At 46.3% G+C, this 20,542-nt stretch overlaps 1 protein-coding gene across 3 annotated transcripts in view; it reads right to left on the bottom strand.

Moving 5' to 3' along the window:
• Positions 1–20,542, bottom strand: part of SPEG (striated muscle enriched protein kinase) — a 347,211-nt gene that overhangs the window by 43,281 nt on the left and 283,388 nt on the right. For all 3 annotated transcript variants that reach the window (XM_073647347.1, XM_073647348.1, XM_073647349.1), the window contains 6 exons: positions 11,995–12,117; positions 11,634–11,795; positions 8,497–9,580; positions 6,045–6,284; positions 767–990; positions 490–565 (listed from right to left, as the gene is read on the bottom strand). In XM_073647347.1, coding sequence (XP_073503448.1) covers positions 490–565; positions 767–990; positions 6,045–6,284; positions 8,497–9,580; positions 11,634–11,795; positions 11,995–12,117 — 1,909 coding nt within the window. The remainder of the gene's footprint in view (positions 1–489; positions 566–766; positions 991–6,044; positions 6,285–8,496; positions 9,581–11,633; positions 11,796–11,994; positions 12,118–20,542) is intronic.

Below are 20,542 nucleotides of genomic sequence, written 5' to 3'. Positions count from 1 at the left end.
ATCCATCAAGTCCCCATGACTCGAGATCGAGCCGTTAAATAATAATTAGTTACAGTAGCCTGTAATACGGTCCAGAGCTGCATTCACCAGCTTCAGAGCTGAGTGCTCCCAGCATTCCCCGCAGAACTTTGCCTGATGATGTGAATCACATTTACACCAACGTGATGGATCTGACCCTACAGTAATAGCAGCGAGTTTCAGCTTTATCATACGTGGCAGCAGCTGGGATTGGAGATATCTCTGATCCCAGGTTGTTTAACCCCTGGTCTACAATGGTTTTTATAGATTGATAGAAGCAATGTTATCACCCCTACAACACGAATATGTGATCCCAATTGCAGGTCATGTCTCACAAAGTCCTCCGTATCCGCCATCTTTGTACACCCATAAGTTCCAATAGCCCAGATAGATTTAGGGGTGATCAAAACTAATGAAAGGAAAAATTGGAGGTGCCACAGGTGCCCCCTCTCGCTTGCTCCAGTTACTCACATGATATAGGTCAGAACTCCTAATCCCCAAACATCGGCAGCGGCACCAACCGGGTCTCCTCTTATCATCTCCGGAGCTGTGAGGACAGAAGAAGACTGTTACCTAAGAATACGAGGCGGGTGACGATTCCCCATTCAATTTTATGGGAGTTAGTGCAGCTGCGTCCGGAGCCCCTAATTCTGGGGGCGGCTCTGAGCCGGTATTCCAGCCTCCGACAAGAACAGCTGAATTGTTAATAACCCTTTATCTGCTCCCAGTGATGGAGGGTCTTACGTACACATATATTCCAGGGTCCCCACGCGCTTTCCTAGCTGACGAAGGACCAGAGGGGTGAATGTCTGAGCGCTCCCGAAGTCAATAATTTTGACAGTGTTCATATAGGACACCATAATGTTCTCTGGTTTAATGTCCAGGTGAAGGATCTTCTGCTCATGGAGATAATCCAGACCTTGTAGGATCTGAAGAATATAGTTGACCACGTCGTCCTCGGAGTATCGGAACCTGAAGACACCAAAGAGGAAAACATTGATGTATAGATTTATCCTTCTCTGCTTTCATTGAATTCAATGGATTTAAAGGATTCAATGAAAGATGAGAAGGATAAATGTATACATCGATATGTTTTCCTATATGAAGGCTGGGGGGGATCATCCAGGGCACGACCTTCTCAAAACCTGCAGTGCCAGATTGAGGGACTAGATGGAGCTGAAAGACATCATTTTTGTGTGAGTGAGGATGATGGTGCCGGGATTATGGGAGTTGGCGCTCAATCCACTACACCAATATCCAGGCGCAAAAATAACTTTACGGAAGGTGCAATATAACATGTTTCGAAGACAAACTATTTTCTTTGTCAGGTAATTAACCAATGGCTGTAAAATAGTTGTCAAGGGTCTGCTTTAAAAAATAGGTTTTTGCTATGCAATCTGACAGCAGCATGACGTAGGGGCAGAGACCCTGATACATGCATCCCTTAGTTAACTGGGTGCTGTAGTTGTGATTGGATCACAGTTTTCTCTACTGCAGATCTAGCAGTGCTCTGAATGCCAAGCTGTGTATAACCCCGCCCACACCGCTGACTGGCAGCTTCCTGTGTGTAACCCCGCCCACACCGCTGACTGGCAGCTTCCTGTGTATAACCCCGCCCACACCGCCGACTGGCAGCTTCCTGTGTATAACCCCGCCCACACTGCCAACTGGCAGCTTTCTGTGTATAACCCCGCCCACACCGCTGACTGGCAGCTTCCTGTGTATAACCCCGCCCACACCACTGACTGGCAGCTTCCTGTGTATAACCCCGCCCACTGGCAGCTTCCTGTGTATAACCCCGCCCACACTGCCGACTGGCAGCTTTCTGCATATAACCCCGCCCACACCGCCGACTGGCAGCTTCCAGTGTATAACCCCGCCTGCACCACCGACTGGCAGCGTCCTGTGTGTAACCCCGCCCACACCGCTGACTGGCAGCTTTCTGTGTGTAACCCCGCCCACACCGCTTACTGGCAGCTTCCTGTGTGTAACCCCGCCGACACCACCGACTGGCAGCTTCCTGTGTGTAACCCCGCCCACACCACTGACTGGCAGCTTCCAGTGTATAACCCCGCCCACACTGCCGACTGGCAGCTTTCTGTGTATAACCCCGCCCACACCGCCGACTGGCAGCTTCCTGTGTATAACCCCGCCCACACCGCTGACTGGCAGCTTTCTGTGCATAACCCCGCCCACACCGCTGACTGGCAGCTTTCTGTGCATAACCCCGCCCACACTGCCGACTGGCAGTTTCCTGTGTATAACCCTGCCCACACCGCTGACTGGCAGCTTCCTGTGCATAACCCCGCCCACACTGCCGACTGGCAGCTTTCTGTGTATAACCCCGCCCACACCACCAACTGGCAGCCCACACCGCCGACTGGCAGCTTTCTGTGCATAACCCCGCCCACACCGCCGACTGGCAGCTTTCTGTGTATAACCCCGCGCACACCGCCGACTGGCAGATTTCTGTGTATAACCCCGCCCACACCACCAACTGGCAGCTTTCTGTGTATAACCCCGCCCACACCGCCGACTGGCAGCTTTCTGTGTATAACCCCGCGCACACCGCCGACTGGCAGCTTTCTGTGTATAACCCCGCCCACACCGCCGACTGGCAGCTTCGAGTGTATAACCCCGCCTGCACCACCGACTGGCAGCGTCCTGTGTGTAACCCCGCCCACACCGCTGACTGGCAGCTTTCTGTGTGTAACCCCGCCCACACCGCTTACTGGCAGCTTCCTGTGTGTAACCCCGCCCACACCACCGACTGGCAGCTTCCTGTGTGTAACCCCGCCCACACCACTGACTGGCAGCTTCCTGTGTATAACCCCGCCCACACCGCTGACTGGCAGCTTCCAGTGTATAACCCCGCCCACACTGCCGACTGGCAGCTTTCTGTGTATAACCCCGCCCACACCACCGACTGGCAGCTTCCTGTGTATAACCCCGCCCACACCGCTGACTGGCAGCTTTCTGTGCATAACCCCGCCCACACCGCTGACTGGCAGCTTTCTGTGTATAACCCCGCCCACACCGCTGACTGGCAGCTTTCTGTGTATAACCCCGCCCACACCGCCGACTGGCAGCTTTCTGTGCATAACCCCGCCCACACCGCCGACTGGCAGCTTTCTGTGTATAACCCCGCCCACTGGCAGCTTCCTGTGTATAACCCCGCCCACACCGCCCACTGGCAGCTTCCTGTGTATAACCCCGCCCACACCACCCACTGGCAGCTTCCTGTCTATAACCCCACCCACACCGATGACTGGCAGCTTTCTGTGTATAACCCCGCCCACACTGCCGAATGGCAGCTTCCTGTGTATAGCCCCGCCCACACTGCCGACTGGCAGCTTTCTGTGTATAACCCCGCCCACACCGCCGACTGGCAGCTTCCTGTCTATAACCCCGCCCACACCACCAACTGGCAGCTTCCTGTGTATAACCCCGCCCACACCGCTGACTGGCAGCTTCCTGTGCATAACCCCGTCCACACTGCCGACTGGCAGCTTCCTGTGTATAGCCCCGCCCACACCGCTGACTGGCAGCTTTCTGTGTATAACCCCGCCCACACTGCCGACTGGCAGCTTCCTGTGTATAGCCCCGCCCACACTGCCGACTGGCAGCTTTCTGTGTATAACCCCGCCCACACTGCCGACTGTCAGCTTTCTGTCTATAACCCCGCCCACACCGCTGACTGGCAGTTTCCTGTGTATAACCCCGCCCACACCGCTGACTGGCAGCTTCCTGTGCATAACCCCGCCCACACCGCTGACTGGCAGCTTTCTGTCTATAACCCCGCCCACACCACTGACTGGCAGCTTTCTGTGTATAGCCCCACCCACACCGCCAACTGGCAGCTTCCTGTGTATAACCCCGCCCACAACGTTGACTGTCAGCTTTCTGTCTATAACCCCGCCCACACCACCAACTGGCAGCTTCCTGTGTATAACCCCGCCCACACTGCTGACTGGCAGCTTCCTGTGTATAGCCCCACCCACACAGCCGACTGGCAGCTTCCTGTGTATAGCCCCACCCACACCGCTGACTGGTAGCAGCTTTCTGTGTACACTGTATATTGACAGAAAACTGCTAATCAGTGGTGGAGGCGGAAAGGCACCAGGAGGCACAAGACACCAAGTCCTGTAGTGATAATCTCCTGGTGATAAAACACTGATTGTGTTAAAACAGCAATACACAGCCCAGTAAGTAACACATCGCTGTAATCAAGGTCTCAACCCCTACATGCTTCTCTCGAATTACATAGCAAAACCTGCTGACAGATTCCCATTAATTGCTAGTTTTGATGTAACATTTTTAATAGCCTGAATATATACACAGTGACGGGGGGCAGAGTATACACATACAGTTCTGCCAAAAATTAAGAGTAAACTGAACAGTTTTCTATTGAAAAGCATGGAAAGACGAATGAAAGCTGTGATTAAAAATCATGGTTAGTCCACCAAATATTGGATTTCACAGTTAAAACATGAGTAATTTGAGGTCTGAAAGCACTGCTTCTCTGCTTCTCTGCTTCTCTGTTTCTTTTTTATTATTTTGACGCTTTATCATTTGCTGCAAATAATTACAAAATTTTTAGCTTTGAATTTCGGAGACGTCAGTAGTTTATAGACTAAAAAACAATGTACATTTTACTAAAAAATAGACCTAGAAAGAGAAAAATCAGAGAAAATGAAAATTTTGCAGTGGTCTCTTAATTTTTGCCAGAGCTGTATATATATCTTTGATAAGAGAGTATCTTTTTTTATCCATTATTACATAATTAACTATTTATCTTTTTTCATGATTTTTATTTATATATAACAAGCCTTGATGTATGAAATACTAAAGGAAAAAGATCGATATCGCAATGTGTCCCCAACTTGTTCATTCCGTGCGTCCTTACAAATCATGAAGGTCATACAAAATACTAGATGTAGTAGTTTTTGATGTGGGGTGTACTCATTTGTACATCAAATAATTTGACTAAAACTGAAGATTTTGTAATGAAAGTTATTAACCTTACTGTCATGTAATGGGTTAAAAAATGTTCTATGAAACTCAGTCTTGTCAAAATGTTGGAACTTGTTCTTGTGTTCAATATTGATTAAAATCCTACTTTTCAAAGAGGGTGTATGTGACATGCAGAAGTAGTGCTGTTGCTTTAAAAGCATTCAGTAATTATTAGAAGTAACACAAGCACAGGAGACAGGAAGTGTTGTGCTCCAGAAGCATCCAGCAACTAGAGGGGTTAACACAGTCACAGGAGAAGGAGAGGGTTTTAGCAGAGCCCCAGGGGGATTGTGGGGAAGTTGTTTACTGTCTGGCTGGAGCCGAAGAGAAAGGTGGTGTGTGTGTTCTGTATCTCACAGAAGCGCTCCTGCTAGTGAAAAGGATTCAAGTCAGGAGTGAAGCTAAGCACCGGTCAGGTAGAGTTCCTGAACTAACAGTGCAGAAAGATAAGGACTGGAAGAAATGGTGTCACAGGATTCATCTCCCTCAGCAAACCATGCCCCCTCCTCCATCTCACTGTGCTGTAAAGAATGCTGTGCTCATTAATGTTCCTTTGCATTAGAACTGTGCTGTCCTGTACTACTGGGAAGACTGTGAACTGCTGTGCTGCTAAGGAAACTGTACTGTTTGTCACTGGAGCCTGTTGCTCATAAGACTTAACTTGCACTGGCTGTGCGGCTTCTTATTAAATGCTACTGTTCTACTGTTTATGAGGACTCTTGTTTAGTGTGTCTGGTCAGCAAGTGAAACAACCTACATGTCTGTGCCTGACGGTCAATACCCCTGTGTGCCTGAGAGAAGCTGGAGCACATGGTCTATGGTCGCCCTGAGTAACGGTTCCCCCAGGATTCCAAAGAATTCATGTAACCTGTCTCGTCCCCATCTGAACCTAGCGGCATGCGGGTAACATGTACTCATTTATGCTGAGCACTGTATATGCAGTGATATAAGGTAAGAAGATAGACATTATGTAGATGTCAGCCGGCCTGCAGACCATTCCTCCCTCCTCTTACCGCTCTACCAGGCAGTAGAGGATTTCTCTTCCGGCGCACTGCTCGGAGATCAGGACCAGGTAGCGGGGGGTGATGTACGCCTCGTGAAGGCTCAGGATCCTCTGATGGTGAAGACACTTCAGGACCTCATATTCTTGCAGGACACTTTGCTTATTCTCATGCTCATAGGGAATAATCTTCGCCATGAAATGCTTCCCTGTGACATTCTCCTTACATTCCCGAATCACCCCAAATCGGCCCCTGCGGAGGAAAAATCCACAAATTAAAATATCTAGAACTCACAAATATTGAAATTCTGCAACTTTTTTTTTTTTATATACATTTTATGTTTCACTTCCACCATATTTTCAATGTCGCGCCTTGCTGTCAGGGAACAGGAACATTCTGGTAACACACAGATGCCTAAAAACCTGTACAGTCAATTGTAGCAAACCCAAGAGATTAATGGTGGTATTCATAATGGCCTGGAGCCGCCATAGGATCATTTCTAATATCCCTAGAGATCCATGATGGTGAAGGGGTTAACATCTTGCTTTTTTGGCATTTTGCGATGGTGAAGGGGATTAGGGGTGGATATACCATAGGTGCAACCCAGAGGGCCCAAGAGGTAAGGGGGCCACTGCAGTATTATACGGAATTGTGCATTATGATGAAATATTGGACTACAAAGGACCCATATATTGCTCTTGCACAGCGGCCTCTTCTGTCTGTATCCGCCTCTGAATGGGGGATAATAGTGATGTGATAAAAGTGAGGGTGATGTAGGGAAGGAACATGTATCTAGCATTTTGGTATTATAATGCCTAAATAAGGTAAGAACAAATGATAGTGGTCAAAACTCTGTTTTTCTGATCCGATCTCCAAATTCCATTGTTTCCCTTTACAAAACAATTTAATTTGAATGATAAAATATGAATTATATGCAGCCACCACTAGAGGGAGCTCACTGCATAGAGACTCATACAGCTCTCACTGAACTCAATAGGCAATGCGCTCCCCCTAGTGGCAGCAGAATGAATTCTCCATAGGCACACAGCCAAGGAAACACCTCACTTAGTTTTACTCCTAAAAATCATTTACACTAAGATTTTTCTTTTCACGACTTTTCCATTCTAGATTTCTGAAGGAAATATTCTCTGCAGGAAACAGACATGTGAGACAGCCAGGTGGCCACATAGGATTTCCATGATCTTGTCCTGCTGTATTAAAGAGAACCTGTCACCAGGTTTTACCTCTATAAACCATTTTCACCACCATGTATGTTAGGAAAAATTGATACCTAAATTACTATTTGCAATTTGCACTGCACACCTACAAAAATTTAGAAAAACTCTTGTTCCATATGAAAAGTTGGCCTTAAAGAGGATGATGTTCAGGATTTTTTTTTTTTACTATGGGGCTAAAAAGTGATAGGTATTTGCTAACTACCTGCCTGTTGTACTCGACGGCGGCTCAGAACAGTCACCGACCGCTTCTGCCGGCGATTCAGCTGCCTCTATAAAGCAGCCATTCCTCTATCGGGCTGTTCTGTTCTGATGGGGCGTGACTTGCAATATCATGCTGATTGACAACCTGCTTCCCGCAGTTAGGCAGCAGGGAGCTGGCAGTCAATCAGCATGACATCGAAAGTCACGCCGCGTCAACACAGCGGAAAAGAAGCTGCTGGTCTGTCGACATTGCGCCGAATCCCTGGCAGAAGCGGTCTGTGCCAGCAGAGATCAGCAGTGGGCACAACAGGCAGATAGGTAGTAACTACTTGCCTGTTAGTTCTTAGGCACATTGTAAAAAATAAAATCGTCCCCTTTTAAGTGTTATCAGACCACCCATGTGTCCTGTTGATCCAACCCTCGGTCCTTTGATTGATCTGGCTATTGGTTTGTACATCATTTATAATTCACTACACAATCTGTGCAGAATAAAGCCGGTGCATGCGCAGTGTTTTCCCTTGCGTGGGCAGGGAATCATTTTTTGTGCAGTGCATGCGCCAGTCCTGCTCTAACCTGCAGGTCATTAGAAAAAGAACAGGCACTTATACTAGTCAGAAATTAATTCCCTGCTCACACGTTGGGCAGAGACTACCCACTGCGCTTGCGTCCTCTGTGCCACTTAATAGCAGCTGTGGATGACCTAGGAGGAGCTGTCTGAACTGTGGGCTGATTAAACACAAGACCTTACAGTTCTAATGACACTCGACATTTAAGACCCAATTTGCTTATGGCACCAAAGTTTATCTCACTTTTTACAAGTGTGCGGCGCCAGTTTAAAGATTGATAGGGTCCCTTTAATACAACAAAATCATGGAGAGCCCATGTGGTCTGGATTGGAATGGTAATGTCTCCCTGATGATATCCCGATGCTTCATGTACTGGGAGATGTTTCCCATTGGAGATGTGAGATTTCCCACCATGATTCTTGAGAAACAATCTTTATTGGGTTTGCCCAAGCCACTCACCTTGCCTTCTCATCCAAAAATGTGTAAGGTTTCTGGGGTACTCCTTGCCGGAGGGTGCTTTCTCTTCCAGACGGAGTAGCCCTTCCTCCTGGGGTGTATCTACCGTCTTTACCAGGGGTGACACTCGTCACTAAGATACGAGTTGGGACAGTCTGGGCAACCGGAGCAGCAGGCTTATGAAGGGGCGTCTCTTTGGTTGGGGATGATGGTGGCATTGATATGAAGGAGGTGACCATGTAGGTTGGAGAGGTCGGGGTTGATGGCTTATAGACCGGGCTGGTGGGAGGAGATGGGAATGAAGGTTTGGAGCTGGATGTGGGGCTCAGTGGAGAGGGAAGGGTAGAAGACTTAAAGGGGGGAATGTGCAGCATGATTGGTACAGAAGGAGTAGCGACCATTGGTTTTGGAGCCACTGGTGGAGGAACTTTAGACTCTGCGGATACTAGACTAGATATTGGTTCTTCAGGCATTGGAGACTTTGCAGCTTGGGGGATGGGGAACGGTTTAACTGGGGCCACATAGGTCACTGAGGGAGTTTTTGGTAACTCAGTTGGAGACTTCACTTCTTGCACTGGTTTTTCTGGGACAGTCTTAGCAGCTGGTTCTGGAGGAGGTTTCACCTGCTGGACCGGAGGTGCGGGTGGAACTCGTAAATGGGACATGGCTTGGCCGGGGGTCACTGATACCGTCACTGTAGACACATGGGAAGTCACCGGCATCACTGGAGAAGGTTCAGGAGACTGGAGTTTGTTACTGAAAATACCTTGAGGCTCTACTTTTGTAGCGGTTTGAGGTAAAACCCTATGTAACGTGGGAGGAGTTGGGAGACCTCTGTGCCGTCTTGGAGGCGTTGGAGGGGGGGCTCCTTTGGACGCTGGTTGTATTGGAACTGTAGGCTCAGGGGCGTTGGTAGGAGGTGACGTAACAGCGAGAGGAGATCCGATTGATGGAGGCAGCTTGGAGGTAGTGACAGCTGAAGGTGCAGAGGTGACCCGGGGAGAAACTGGTCCAAAGGTGGATACTGTGGGCACAGTCGGTCGGGATTTCTGGGCAAGATGAGCCAAGCCAGGAGATGGTTTCTGGCCTAGGATATAAATATCATGAAAGATTTCTGAGTCCACTGTCATTTCACAGGGATTATAACAAACAAATGATAGCAAAACAAAGAATCAAAGTGCATTATGAGACATGCGCAATGCAATGACATAGCAGGCACAATCCAATGATGTCATTACACCTGCAAGATGGAGTCTCAGAGGGCACAGGCTACATGGCAGAGCATCTTGAGGATGCAGATAAAGTTACCAAAACTGAGTAAACTGCCAGAAGTAGTAGAAAAGTACCATTCAATTAAATAAACCACATAGATAACATATAAAATAGATAAAAACTAATTAAAAATGGATGTGCAAGCAGAAAAAAGCACTCATGTACTGGCCACCGATAAGCTGTATATAATAGCTAGGTAGCGGCCTCAACCAATACTAACTAATGCTTAAACAAAGGAGTCATGACCACATAACATACAAGTAAAAGATCCAAATCAATATATCAGACCACGTAGTATACCCTATACCATTATTCTATGTAGGGGTAGATGACAGTCCATACATATAGAAAAAAAGGTGCAATACATAAAGCAACACCACAAATTCCTCGTAGTAGAACTGGTTAATTTAACCAGACAAATCCAGGGCATGGACGTGCAAATATGGAAATAATAACATTGTATAAATTCAAATATGTATAAAATAATGCACTGTGCACTTTGCTGGATGCATAATGGAGGGATGGCGAGGTAATTATTAAGTGGTGGATACACAAATCTGTATTTAAACCTAAAGTAAGAAATAGAGGGGTATCAGAAAGGCATTAGAGAGTGCAGCCAGGAACCACCCCTGACGCGCGAGGAAGCTGATGCAAAACGCGCATCAAGGGTGGTTCCTGGCTGCACTCTCTTTCTGGTATGCCTCTCTGATGCCTTTCAGCTTGCAAAAGAATGTGGGATGCGACAGATTTATGGCCCTTGCATTCCTATTTTTAGAGAACTGCAAACAGACTGCGTTGTTCCCATTCTAGTTATGAATATTGGATTTGTTATGAACGGCATACATCCTATAGTTATGGTAGATATACTTCGGGCGTTGTGGTGAACGTAAAGCATTGACTTACATCACTGGGCAGCCGCCGCATCAGTCCAAAATTAAAATCTGACAGATGGTTAACATTATATATTACATGTTCCCAATCTATGGAAAACTAAAATCATAATAGGAAGTATGACATTAATATCTCCCACCTGGGACTTCCAGGGGTGATGATATCCTGAAAGTTGGATATCTCTTGATCTTTTTTTATGTTATGTGATTGTATATACTTTATTGTTTTGTCCATTTTGTAACCTCTTTGTATATTTTTATAAATGCTGTCTACTTTTCGGATTAAACATATAAAATTGAATAGCTCCATTCCTCTTGCTCTATAAACTACACCCTGAAGCCATACGCTACCTGAAACAAGTGTCCAATCGACCTGTATAAACGATTGGTGGTGGCAGCTAGCTTTTCATTTGTTATTGTGGAGCTGGCAGTGACTGTACTAAGGTGTGTGTATATATATTCCATGCATTGGAATCGGAGGTGTATATACCATACACTCACTGTCAGTTCCCCAATAACCGGCCTAGTAGTAAAAATAGCTACCGCCTCGTCCATCACTCGTCAGTCAATTGTGTAATTTTCCTGACGATTGAAGGCAGCGGAGCGCTGTTCCCTGACATATTGGTGGCAGCGGTGGGATATCCGCGGGATCTCCTGGCTGTTATCCTTGACATGGATCAAACAAGGATTATCATTTTCTTGGCATTGTGTAAATAAAGCGTAATCTCTGTACAAATACTTCTACCACTGTTTTATTGACTTCATATTTCAATGTCTCATTATTTTCAATATCTGTGCTTACTGTCAGTGAATGAGGACACTGTAGTTTCCATTCCATGTACAAAGCTGAGAAGTGGATACAATTGTATCTAGTCCTGACAATGGTCAGTTAGCGAGATATAGCAGGAGAAGCTGCACAGATCGGTCAGTTTGCTACAATGTATCATGTGACACGTTGCGAGGAGCTCTGCGGCTTACCATTTCCTTCTATGATAACACTCTTGGATATGTCGCTGTAGGGCCCCTGCCCTGATTTGTTCACACAAGCCACACGGAACCGGACAGAGCCAGGCGGCAGCTCCGTGACATTGTAGTAGCAGTCCTTGATGCCGGAGCTGATCATCCGCCATTCTCCTTGTCCTAGAGGAATATACAACCAAATAAAGGACTATAATTCTGTCCAGTGAGCAATGGTAATGCCTATCCCATGTACTTAAACTGTGCAGATAAACTCTAGTGCTCCCTGTTATCAGCCATTTCGGGCTTGGCAGAGGCTGAGTGTAGTGAGTGTTCCTCCCTGGGACGACTGACAGCCCCCCAGCTTCTCGACACGACTCACCGTTCACCTGACGTTCCAGTATGTAGGTGCAGGGACAGCTATGCTCAAAGGATTTCCACAGAACCAGCACTGTGTCCCTATACTTCTGCGGGATCTCCGGGGTGCCCGGAGCCTGGGGAATTCCTGCCAAGATAAAAACACGGGGACACGTAACTTCGCTTCTCTTGTACTTATTTTCAGTTAAAATGAAACCTTTACTAGCCCACAGGTACGGGAAGACCACCCTGATCTAGAGTAGATGTTTCTTAATTTGGCCCACATCTTTGAGAGGTTGATTCTCTGTACTACAGTGTACTCACCAGAGAGGCGTATGATGGGGACATGATGAGATTGCCACTACATCACTGCCCATTCATGATTTCACACTATCATAACAATTACTTACTGTCACCACTAGGGGAAGCTCACTGCATACAGATTTATACAGCCACCACTAGAGGGAGCTCACTACATGCAGATTTATACAGCCACCACTAGAGGGAGCTCACTACATACAGATTTATACAGCCACCACTAGGGGGAGCTCACTACATACAGATTCATACAGCCACCACTAGAGGGAGCTCACTATATACAGATTTATACAGTCACCACTAGGGGGAGCTCACTACATACAGATATATACAGCCACCACTAGAGGGAGCTCACTACATACAGATTCATACAGCCACCACTAGAGGGAGCTCACTACATACAGATTTATACAGCCACCACTAGAGGGAGCTCACTACATACAGATATATACAGCCACCACTAGAGGGAGCTCACTACATACAGATTTATACAGTCACCACTAGGGGGAGCTCACTACATACAGATTTATACAGTCACTACTAGGGGGAGCTCACTACATACAGATTTATACAGCCACCACTAGAGGGAGCTCACTACATACAGATTTATACAGCCACTACTAGGGGGAGCTCACTACATACAGATTTATACAGCCACCACTAGAGGGAGCTCACTACATACAGATTTATACAGCCACCACTAGAGGGAGCTCACTACATACAGATTTATACAGCCACCACTAGAGGGAGCTCACTACATACAGATTTATACAGCCACCACTAGAGGGAGCTCACTACATACAGATTTATACAGCCACCACTAGAGGGAGCTCACTACATACAGATTTATACAGCCACCACTAGAGGGAGCTCTATACATACAGATTTATACGGCCACCACTAGAAGGAGCTCACTACATACAGATTTATACAGCCATCACTAGGGGGGCTCACTGCATACAGATTTATACAGCCACCACTAGGGGGAGCTCACTACATACAGATTTATACAGCCACCACTAGAGGGAGCTCACTACATACAGATTTATACAGCCACCACTAGGGGGAGCTCACTACATACAGATTTATACAGCCACCACTAGAGGGAGCTCACTACATACAGATATATACAGCCAGTACTAGAGGAGCTCACTACATACAGATTTATACAGCCACCACTAGGGGGAGCTCACTACATACAGATTTATACAGCCACCACTAGGGGGAGCTCACTACATACAGATTTATACAGCCACTACTAGAGAGAGCTCACTACATGCAGATTTATACAGCCACCACTAGAGGGAGCTCACTACATACAGATTTATACAGCCACCACTAGAGGAAGCTCACTACATACAGATTATACAACCATCACTAGAGGGAGCTCACTACATACAGATTTATACAGCCACCACTAGAGGGAGCTCACTACATACAGATTTATACAGCCACCACTAGAGGGAGCTCTATACATACAGATTTATACGGCCACCACTAGAAGGAGCTCACTACATACAGATTTATACAGCCATCACTAGGGGAGCTCACTACATACAGATATATACAGCCAGTACTAGAGGAGCTCACTACATACAGATTATACAGTCACCACTAGGTGGAGCTCACTACATACAGATTTATACAGCCACCACTAGAGGGAGCTCACTACATACAGATTTATAAAGCCACCACTAGAGGGAGCTCACTACATACAGATTTATACAGCCACTACTAGTGGGGCTCACTACATACAGATTTATATAGCCACCACCAGGGGGAGCTCACTACATACAGATTTATATAGCCACCACCAGGGGGAGCTCACTACATACAGAATTATACAGCCACCACTAGGGGGAGCTCACTACATACAGATTTATACAGCCAACACTAGGGGGAGCTCACTACATACAGATTTATACAGCCATCACTAGGGGAGCTCACTACATACAGATATATACAGCCAGTAATAGAGGAGCTCACTACATACAGATTTATACAGCCATCACTAGGGGGAGCTCACTACATACAGATTTATACAGCCACCACTAGGGGGAGCTCACTACATACAGATTTATACAGCCACTACTAGAGAGGGCTCACTACATGCAGATTTATACAGCCACCACTAGAGGGAGCTCACAACATACAGATTTATACAGCCACCACTAGAGGGAGCTCACTACATACAGATTATACAACCATCACTAGAGGGAGCTCACTACATACAGATTTATACAACCACCACTAGAGGGAGCTCTATACATACAGATTTATACGGCCACCACTAGAAGGAGCTCACTACATACAGATTTATACAGCCACTACTAGTGGGGGCTCACTACATACAGATTTATATAGCCACCACCAGGGGGAGCTTACTACATACAGATTTATACAGCCACCACTAGGGGGAGCTCACTACATACAGTTTATACAGCCACCACTAGGGGGAGCTCACTACGTACAGATTTATACAGCCACCACTAGGGGGAGCTCACTACATACAGATATATACAGCCAGTACTAGAGGTGCTCACTACATACCGGTTTATACAGCCACTACTAGTGGGGGCTCACTACATACAGATTTATACAGCCACTACTAGTGGGGGCTCACTACATACAGATTTATACAGCCACTACTAGTGGGGGCTCACTACATACAGATTTATACAGCCACCACTAGGGGGAACTCACTACATACAGATTTATACAGCCACCACTAGGGGGAGCTCACTACATACAGATTTATACAGCCACCACTAGGGGGAGCTCACTACATACAGATTTATACAGCCACCACTAGGGGGAGCTCACTACATACAGATTTATACAGCCACCACTAGGGGGAGCTCACTACATACAGATTTATACAGCCACCACTAGGGGGAGCTCACTACATACAGATTTATACAGCCACCACTAGGGGGAGCTCACTACATACAGATTTATACAGACACCACTAGGAGGAGCTCACTACATACAGATTTATACAGCCACCACTAGGGGGAGCTCACTACATACAGATTTATACAGCCACCACTAGGAGGAGCTCACTACATACAGATTTATACAGGCACCACTAGGGGAGCTCACTACATACAGATTTATATAGCCAGTACTAGAGGGAGCTCACTACATACAGATTTATATAGCCAGTACTAGAGGGAGCTCACTACATACAGATATATACAGCCACCACTAAGGGGAGCTCACTACATACAGATTTATACAGCCACCACTAGGGGGAGCTCACTACATACAGACTTATACAGCCACTACTACAGGGGGGGGGGCTAACTACATACAGATTTATACAGCCACCACTAGAGGGAGCGCACTACATACAGATTTATACAGCCACCACTAGAGGGAGCTCACTATATACAGATTTATACAGCCACTACTGGGGGAAGCTAACTACATACAGATATATACAGCCACCACTAGAGGGAGCGCACTACATACAGATTTATACAGCCACCACTAGAGGGAGCTCACTATATACAGATTTATACAGCCACCACTAGGGGGAGCTTACTACATACAGATTTATACAGCCACCATTAGAGGGAGCTCACTACATACAGATTTATACAGCCACCACTAGAGGTAGCGCACTACATACAGATTTATACAGCCACCACTAGGGGGAGCTCACTACATACAGAATTATACAGCCACTACTAGGGGGAGCTCACTAAAATACAGATTTATACAGCCACCACTAGAGGGAGCTTACTACATACAGATTTATACAGCCACCAATAGGAGGAGCTCATTACATACAGATTTATACAGCCACCACTAGAGGGAGCTCACTACATACAGATTTATACAGTCACTACTAGTGGGGGCTCACTACATACAGATTTATACAACCACCACTAGGGGAGCTCAATACATACAGATTTATACAGTCACTACTAGAGGGAGCTCACTACATACAGATTTATACAGCCATCACTAGGGGGAGCTCAGTACATACAGATTTATACAGTCACTACTAGGGGGAGCTCACTACATACAGATTTATACAGCCCTCACTAGGGGGAGCTCAATACATACAGATTTATACAGCCACCAATAGAGGTAGCTCACTACATACAGATTTATACAGCCACCACTAGAGGGAGCTCACTTCATACAGATTTATACAGCCACCACTAGGAGGAGATCACTACATACAGATTTATACAGTCACTACTAAGGGGAGCTCACTACATACAGATTTATACAGCCACCACTAGGGGGAGCTCACTACATACAGATTTATAAAGCCACCACTAGGGGGAGCTCACTACATACAGATTTATACAGTCACTACTAGGGGGAGCTCACTACATACAGATTTATACAGCCACCACTAGGGGGAGCTCACTACATACAGATTTATACAACCACCACTAGGGGGAGCTCACTACATACAGGTTTATACAGCCACTACTAGGGGGGGCTCACTACATACAGATTTATGCAGCCACTACTAGAGGGGGGCTCACTACATACATATTTATACAGCCACCACTAGGGGGGGCTCACTACATACAGATTTATACAGCCACCACTAGGATGAGCTTACTACATACAGATTTATATAGCCACCACTAGGGGGAGCTCAGTACATACAGATTTATACAGCCACCACTAGGGGGAGCTCACTACATACAGATTTATACAGCCATCACTAGGGGGAGCTCAGTACATACAGATTTATACAGTCACTACTAGGGGGAGCTCACTACATACAGATTTATACAGCCATCACTAGGGTGAGCTCACTTCATACAGATTTATACAGCCACCACTAGAGGGAGCTCACTACATACAGATTTATACAGCCACCACTAGAGGGAGCTCACTACATACAGATTTATACAGTCACTACTAGGAGGAGCTCACTACATACAGATATATACAGCCACCACTAGGAGGAGATCACTACATACAGATTTATACAGTCACTACTAGGGGGAGCTCACTACATACAGATTTATACAGCCACCACTAGAGGGAGCTCACTACATACAGATTTATAAAGCCACCACTAGGGGGAGCTCACTACATACAGATTTATACAGTCACTACTAGGGGGAGCTCACTACATACAGATTTATACAGCCACCACTACGGGGAGCTCACTACATACAGATTTATACAGCCACCACTAGGGGGAGCTCACTACATACAGGTTTATACAGCCACTACTAGGGGGGGCTCACTACATACAGATTTATGCAGCCACTACTAGAGGGGGGCTCACTACATACATATTTATACAGCCACCACTAGGGGGGGCTCACTACATACAGATTTATACAGCCACCACTAGGATGAGCTTACTACATACAGATTTATACAGCCACCACTAGGGGGAGCTCAGTACATACAGATTTATACAGCCACCACTAGGGGGAGCTCACTACATACAGATTTATACAGCCACCACTAGGGGGAGCTCACTACATACAGATTTATACAGCCACCACTAGGGGGAGCTCACTACATACAGATTTATACAGCCACCACTAGGGGGAGCTCACTACATACAGATTTATACAGCCACCACTAGAGGGAGCTCACTACATACAGATTTATACAGTCACTACTAGTGGGGGCTCACTACATACAGATTTATACAACCACCACTAGGGGAGCTCAATACATACAGATTTATACAGTCACTACTAGAGGGAGCTCACTACATACAGATTTATACAGCCATCACTAGGGGGAGCTCAGTACATACAGATTTATACAGTCACTACTAGGGGGAGCTCACTACATACAGATTTATACAGCCATCACTAGGGGGAGCTCACTTCATACAGATTTATACAGCCACCACTAGGAGGAGATCACTACATACAGGTTTATACAGCCACTACTAGGGGGGGCTCACTACATACAGATTTATGCAGCCACTACTAGAGAGAGCTCACTACATGCAGATTTATACAGCCACCACTAGAGGGAGCTCACTACATACAGATTTATACAGCCACCACTAGAGGGAGCTCACTACATACAGATTATACAACCATCACTAGAGGGAGCTCACTACATACAGATTTATACAGCCACCACTAGAGGGAGCTCACTACATACAGATTTATACAGCCACCACTAGAGGGAGCTCTATACATACAGATTTATACGGCCACCACTAGAAGGAGCTCACTACATACAGATTTATACAGCCATCACTAGGGGAGCTCACTACATACAGATATATACAGCCAGTACTAGAGGAGCTCACTACATACAGATTATACAGTCACCACTAGGTGGAGCTCACTACATACAGATTTATACAGCCACCACTAGAGGGAGCTCACTACATACAGATTTATAAAGCCACCACTAGAGGGAGCTCACTACATACAGATTTATACAGCCACTACTAGTGGGGCTCACTACATACAGATTTATATAGCCACCACCAGGGGGAGCTCACTACATACAGATTTATATAGCCACCACCAGGGGGAGCTCACTACATACAGAATTATACAGCCACCACTAGGGGGAGCTCACTACATACAGATTTATACAGCCAACACTAGGGGGAGCTCACTACATACAGATTTATACAGCCATCACTAGGGGAGCTCACTACATACAGATATATACAGCCAGTAATAGAGGAGCTCACTACATACAGATTTATACAGCCATCACTAGGGGGAGCTCACTACATACAGATTTATACAGCCACCACTAGGGGGAGCTCACTACATACAGATTTATACAGCCACCACTAGAGGGAGCTCACAACATACAGATTTATACAGCCACCACTAGAGGGAGCTCACTACATACAGATTATACAACCATCACTAGAGGGAGCTCACTACATACAGATTTATACAACCACCACTAGAGGGAGCTCACTACATACAGATTTATACAGCCACCACTAGAGGGAGCTCTATACATACAGATTTATACGGCCACCACTAGAAGGAGCTCACTACATACAGATTTATACAGCCACTACTAGTGGGGGCTCACTACATACAGATTTATATAGCCACCACCAGGGGGAGCTTACTACATACAGATTTATACAGCCACCACTAGGGGGAGCTCACTACATACAGATTTATACAGCCACCACTAGGGGGAGCTCACTACATACAGATTTATACAGCCACCACTAGGGGGAGCTCACTACATACAGATATATACAGCCAGTACTAGAGGTGCTCACTACATACCGATTTATACAGCCACTACTAGTGGGGGCTCACTACATACAGATTTATACAGCCACTACTAGTGGGGGCTCACTACATACAGATTTATACAGCCACTACTAGTGGGGGCTCACTACATACAGATTTATACAGCCACCACTAGGGGGAACTCACTACATACAGATTTATACAGCCACCACTAGGGGGAGCTCACTACATACAGATTTATACAGCCACCACTAGGGGGAGCTCACTACATACAGATTTATACAGCCACCACTAGGGGGAGCTCACTACATACAGATTTATACAGCCACCACTAGGGGGAGCTCACTACATACAGATTTATACAGCCACCACTAGGGGGAGCTCACTACATACAGATTTATACAGCCACCACTAGGGGGAGCTCACTACATACAGATTTATACAGACACCACTAGGAGGAGCTCACTACATACAGATTTATACAGCCACCACTAGGGGGAGCTCACTACATACAGATTTATACAGCCACCACTAGGAGGAGCTCACTACATACAGATTTATACAGGCACCACTAGGGGAGCTCACTACATACAGATTTATATAGCCAGTACTAGAGGGAGCTCACTACATACAGATTTATATAGCCAGTACTAGAGGGAGCTCACTACATACAGATATATACAGCCACCACTAAGGGGAGCTCACTACATACAGATTTATACAGCCACCACTAGGGGGAGCTCACTACATACAGACTTATACAGCCACTACTACAGGGGGGGGGCTAACTACATACAGATTTATACAGCCACCACTAGAGGGAGCGCACTACATACAGATTTATACAGCCACCACTAGAGGGAGCTCACTATATACAGATTTATACAGCCACTACTGGGGGAAGCTAACTACATACAGATATATACAGCCACCACTAGAGGGAGCGCACTACATACAGATTTATACAGCCACCACTAGAGGGAGCTCACTATATACAGATTTATACAGCCACCACTAGGGGGAGCTTACTACATACAGATTTATACAGCCACCATTAGAGGG

The sequence above is a fragment of the Phyllobates terribilis genome, unplaced genomic scaffold (genome assembly GCF_046119375.1).
Source record: "Phyllobates terribilis strain yellow unplaced genomic scaffold, ASM4611937v1 Scaffold_9__5_contigs__length_417890890, whole genome shotgun sequence".
In the NCBI taxonomy this organism is placed as follows: Eukaryota; Metazoa; Chordata; class Amphibia; order Anura; family Dendrobatidae; genus Phyllobates; species Phyllobates terribilis.
Note: the sequence above shows the minus strand (reverse complement) of the source record. Positions and strands in the feature narration are given on the sequence as shown.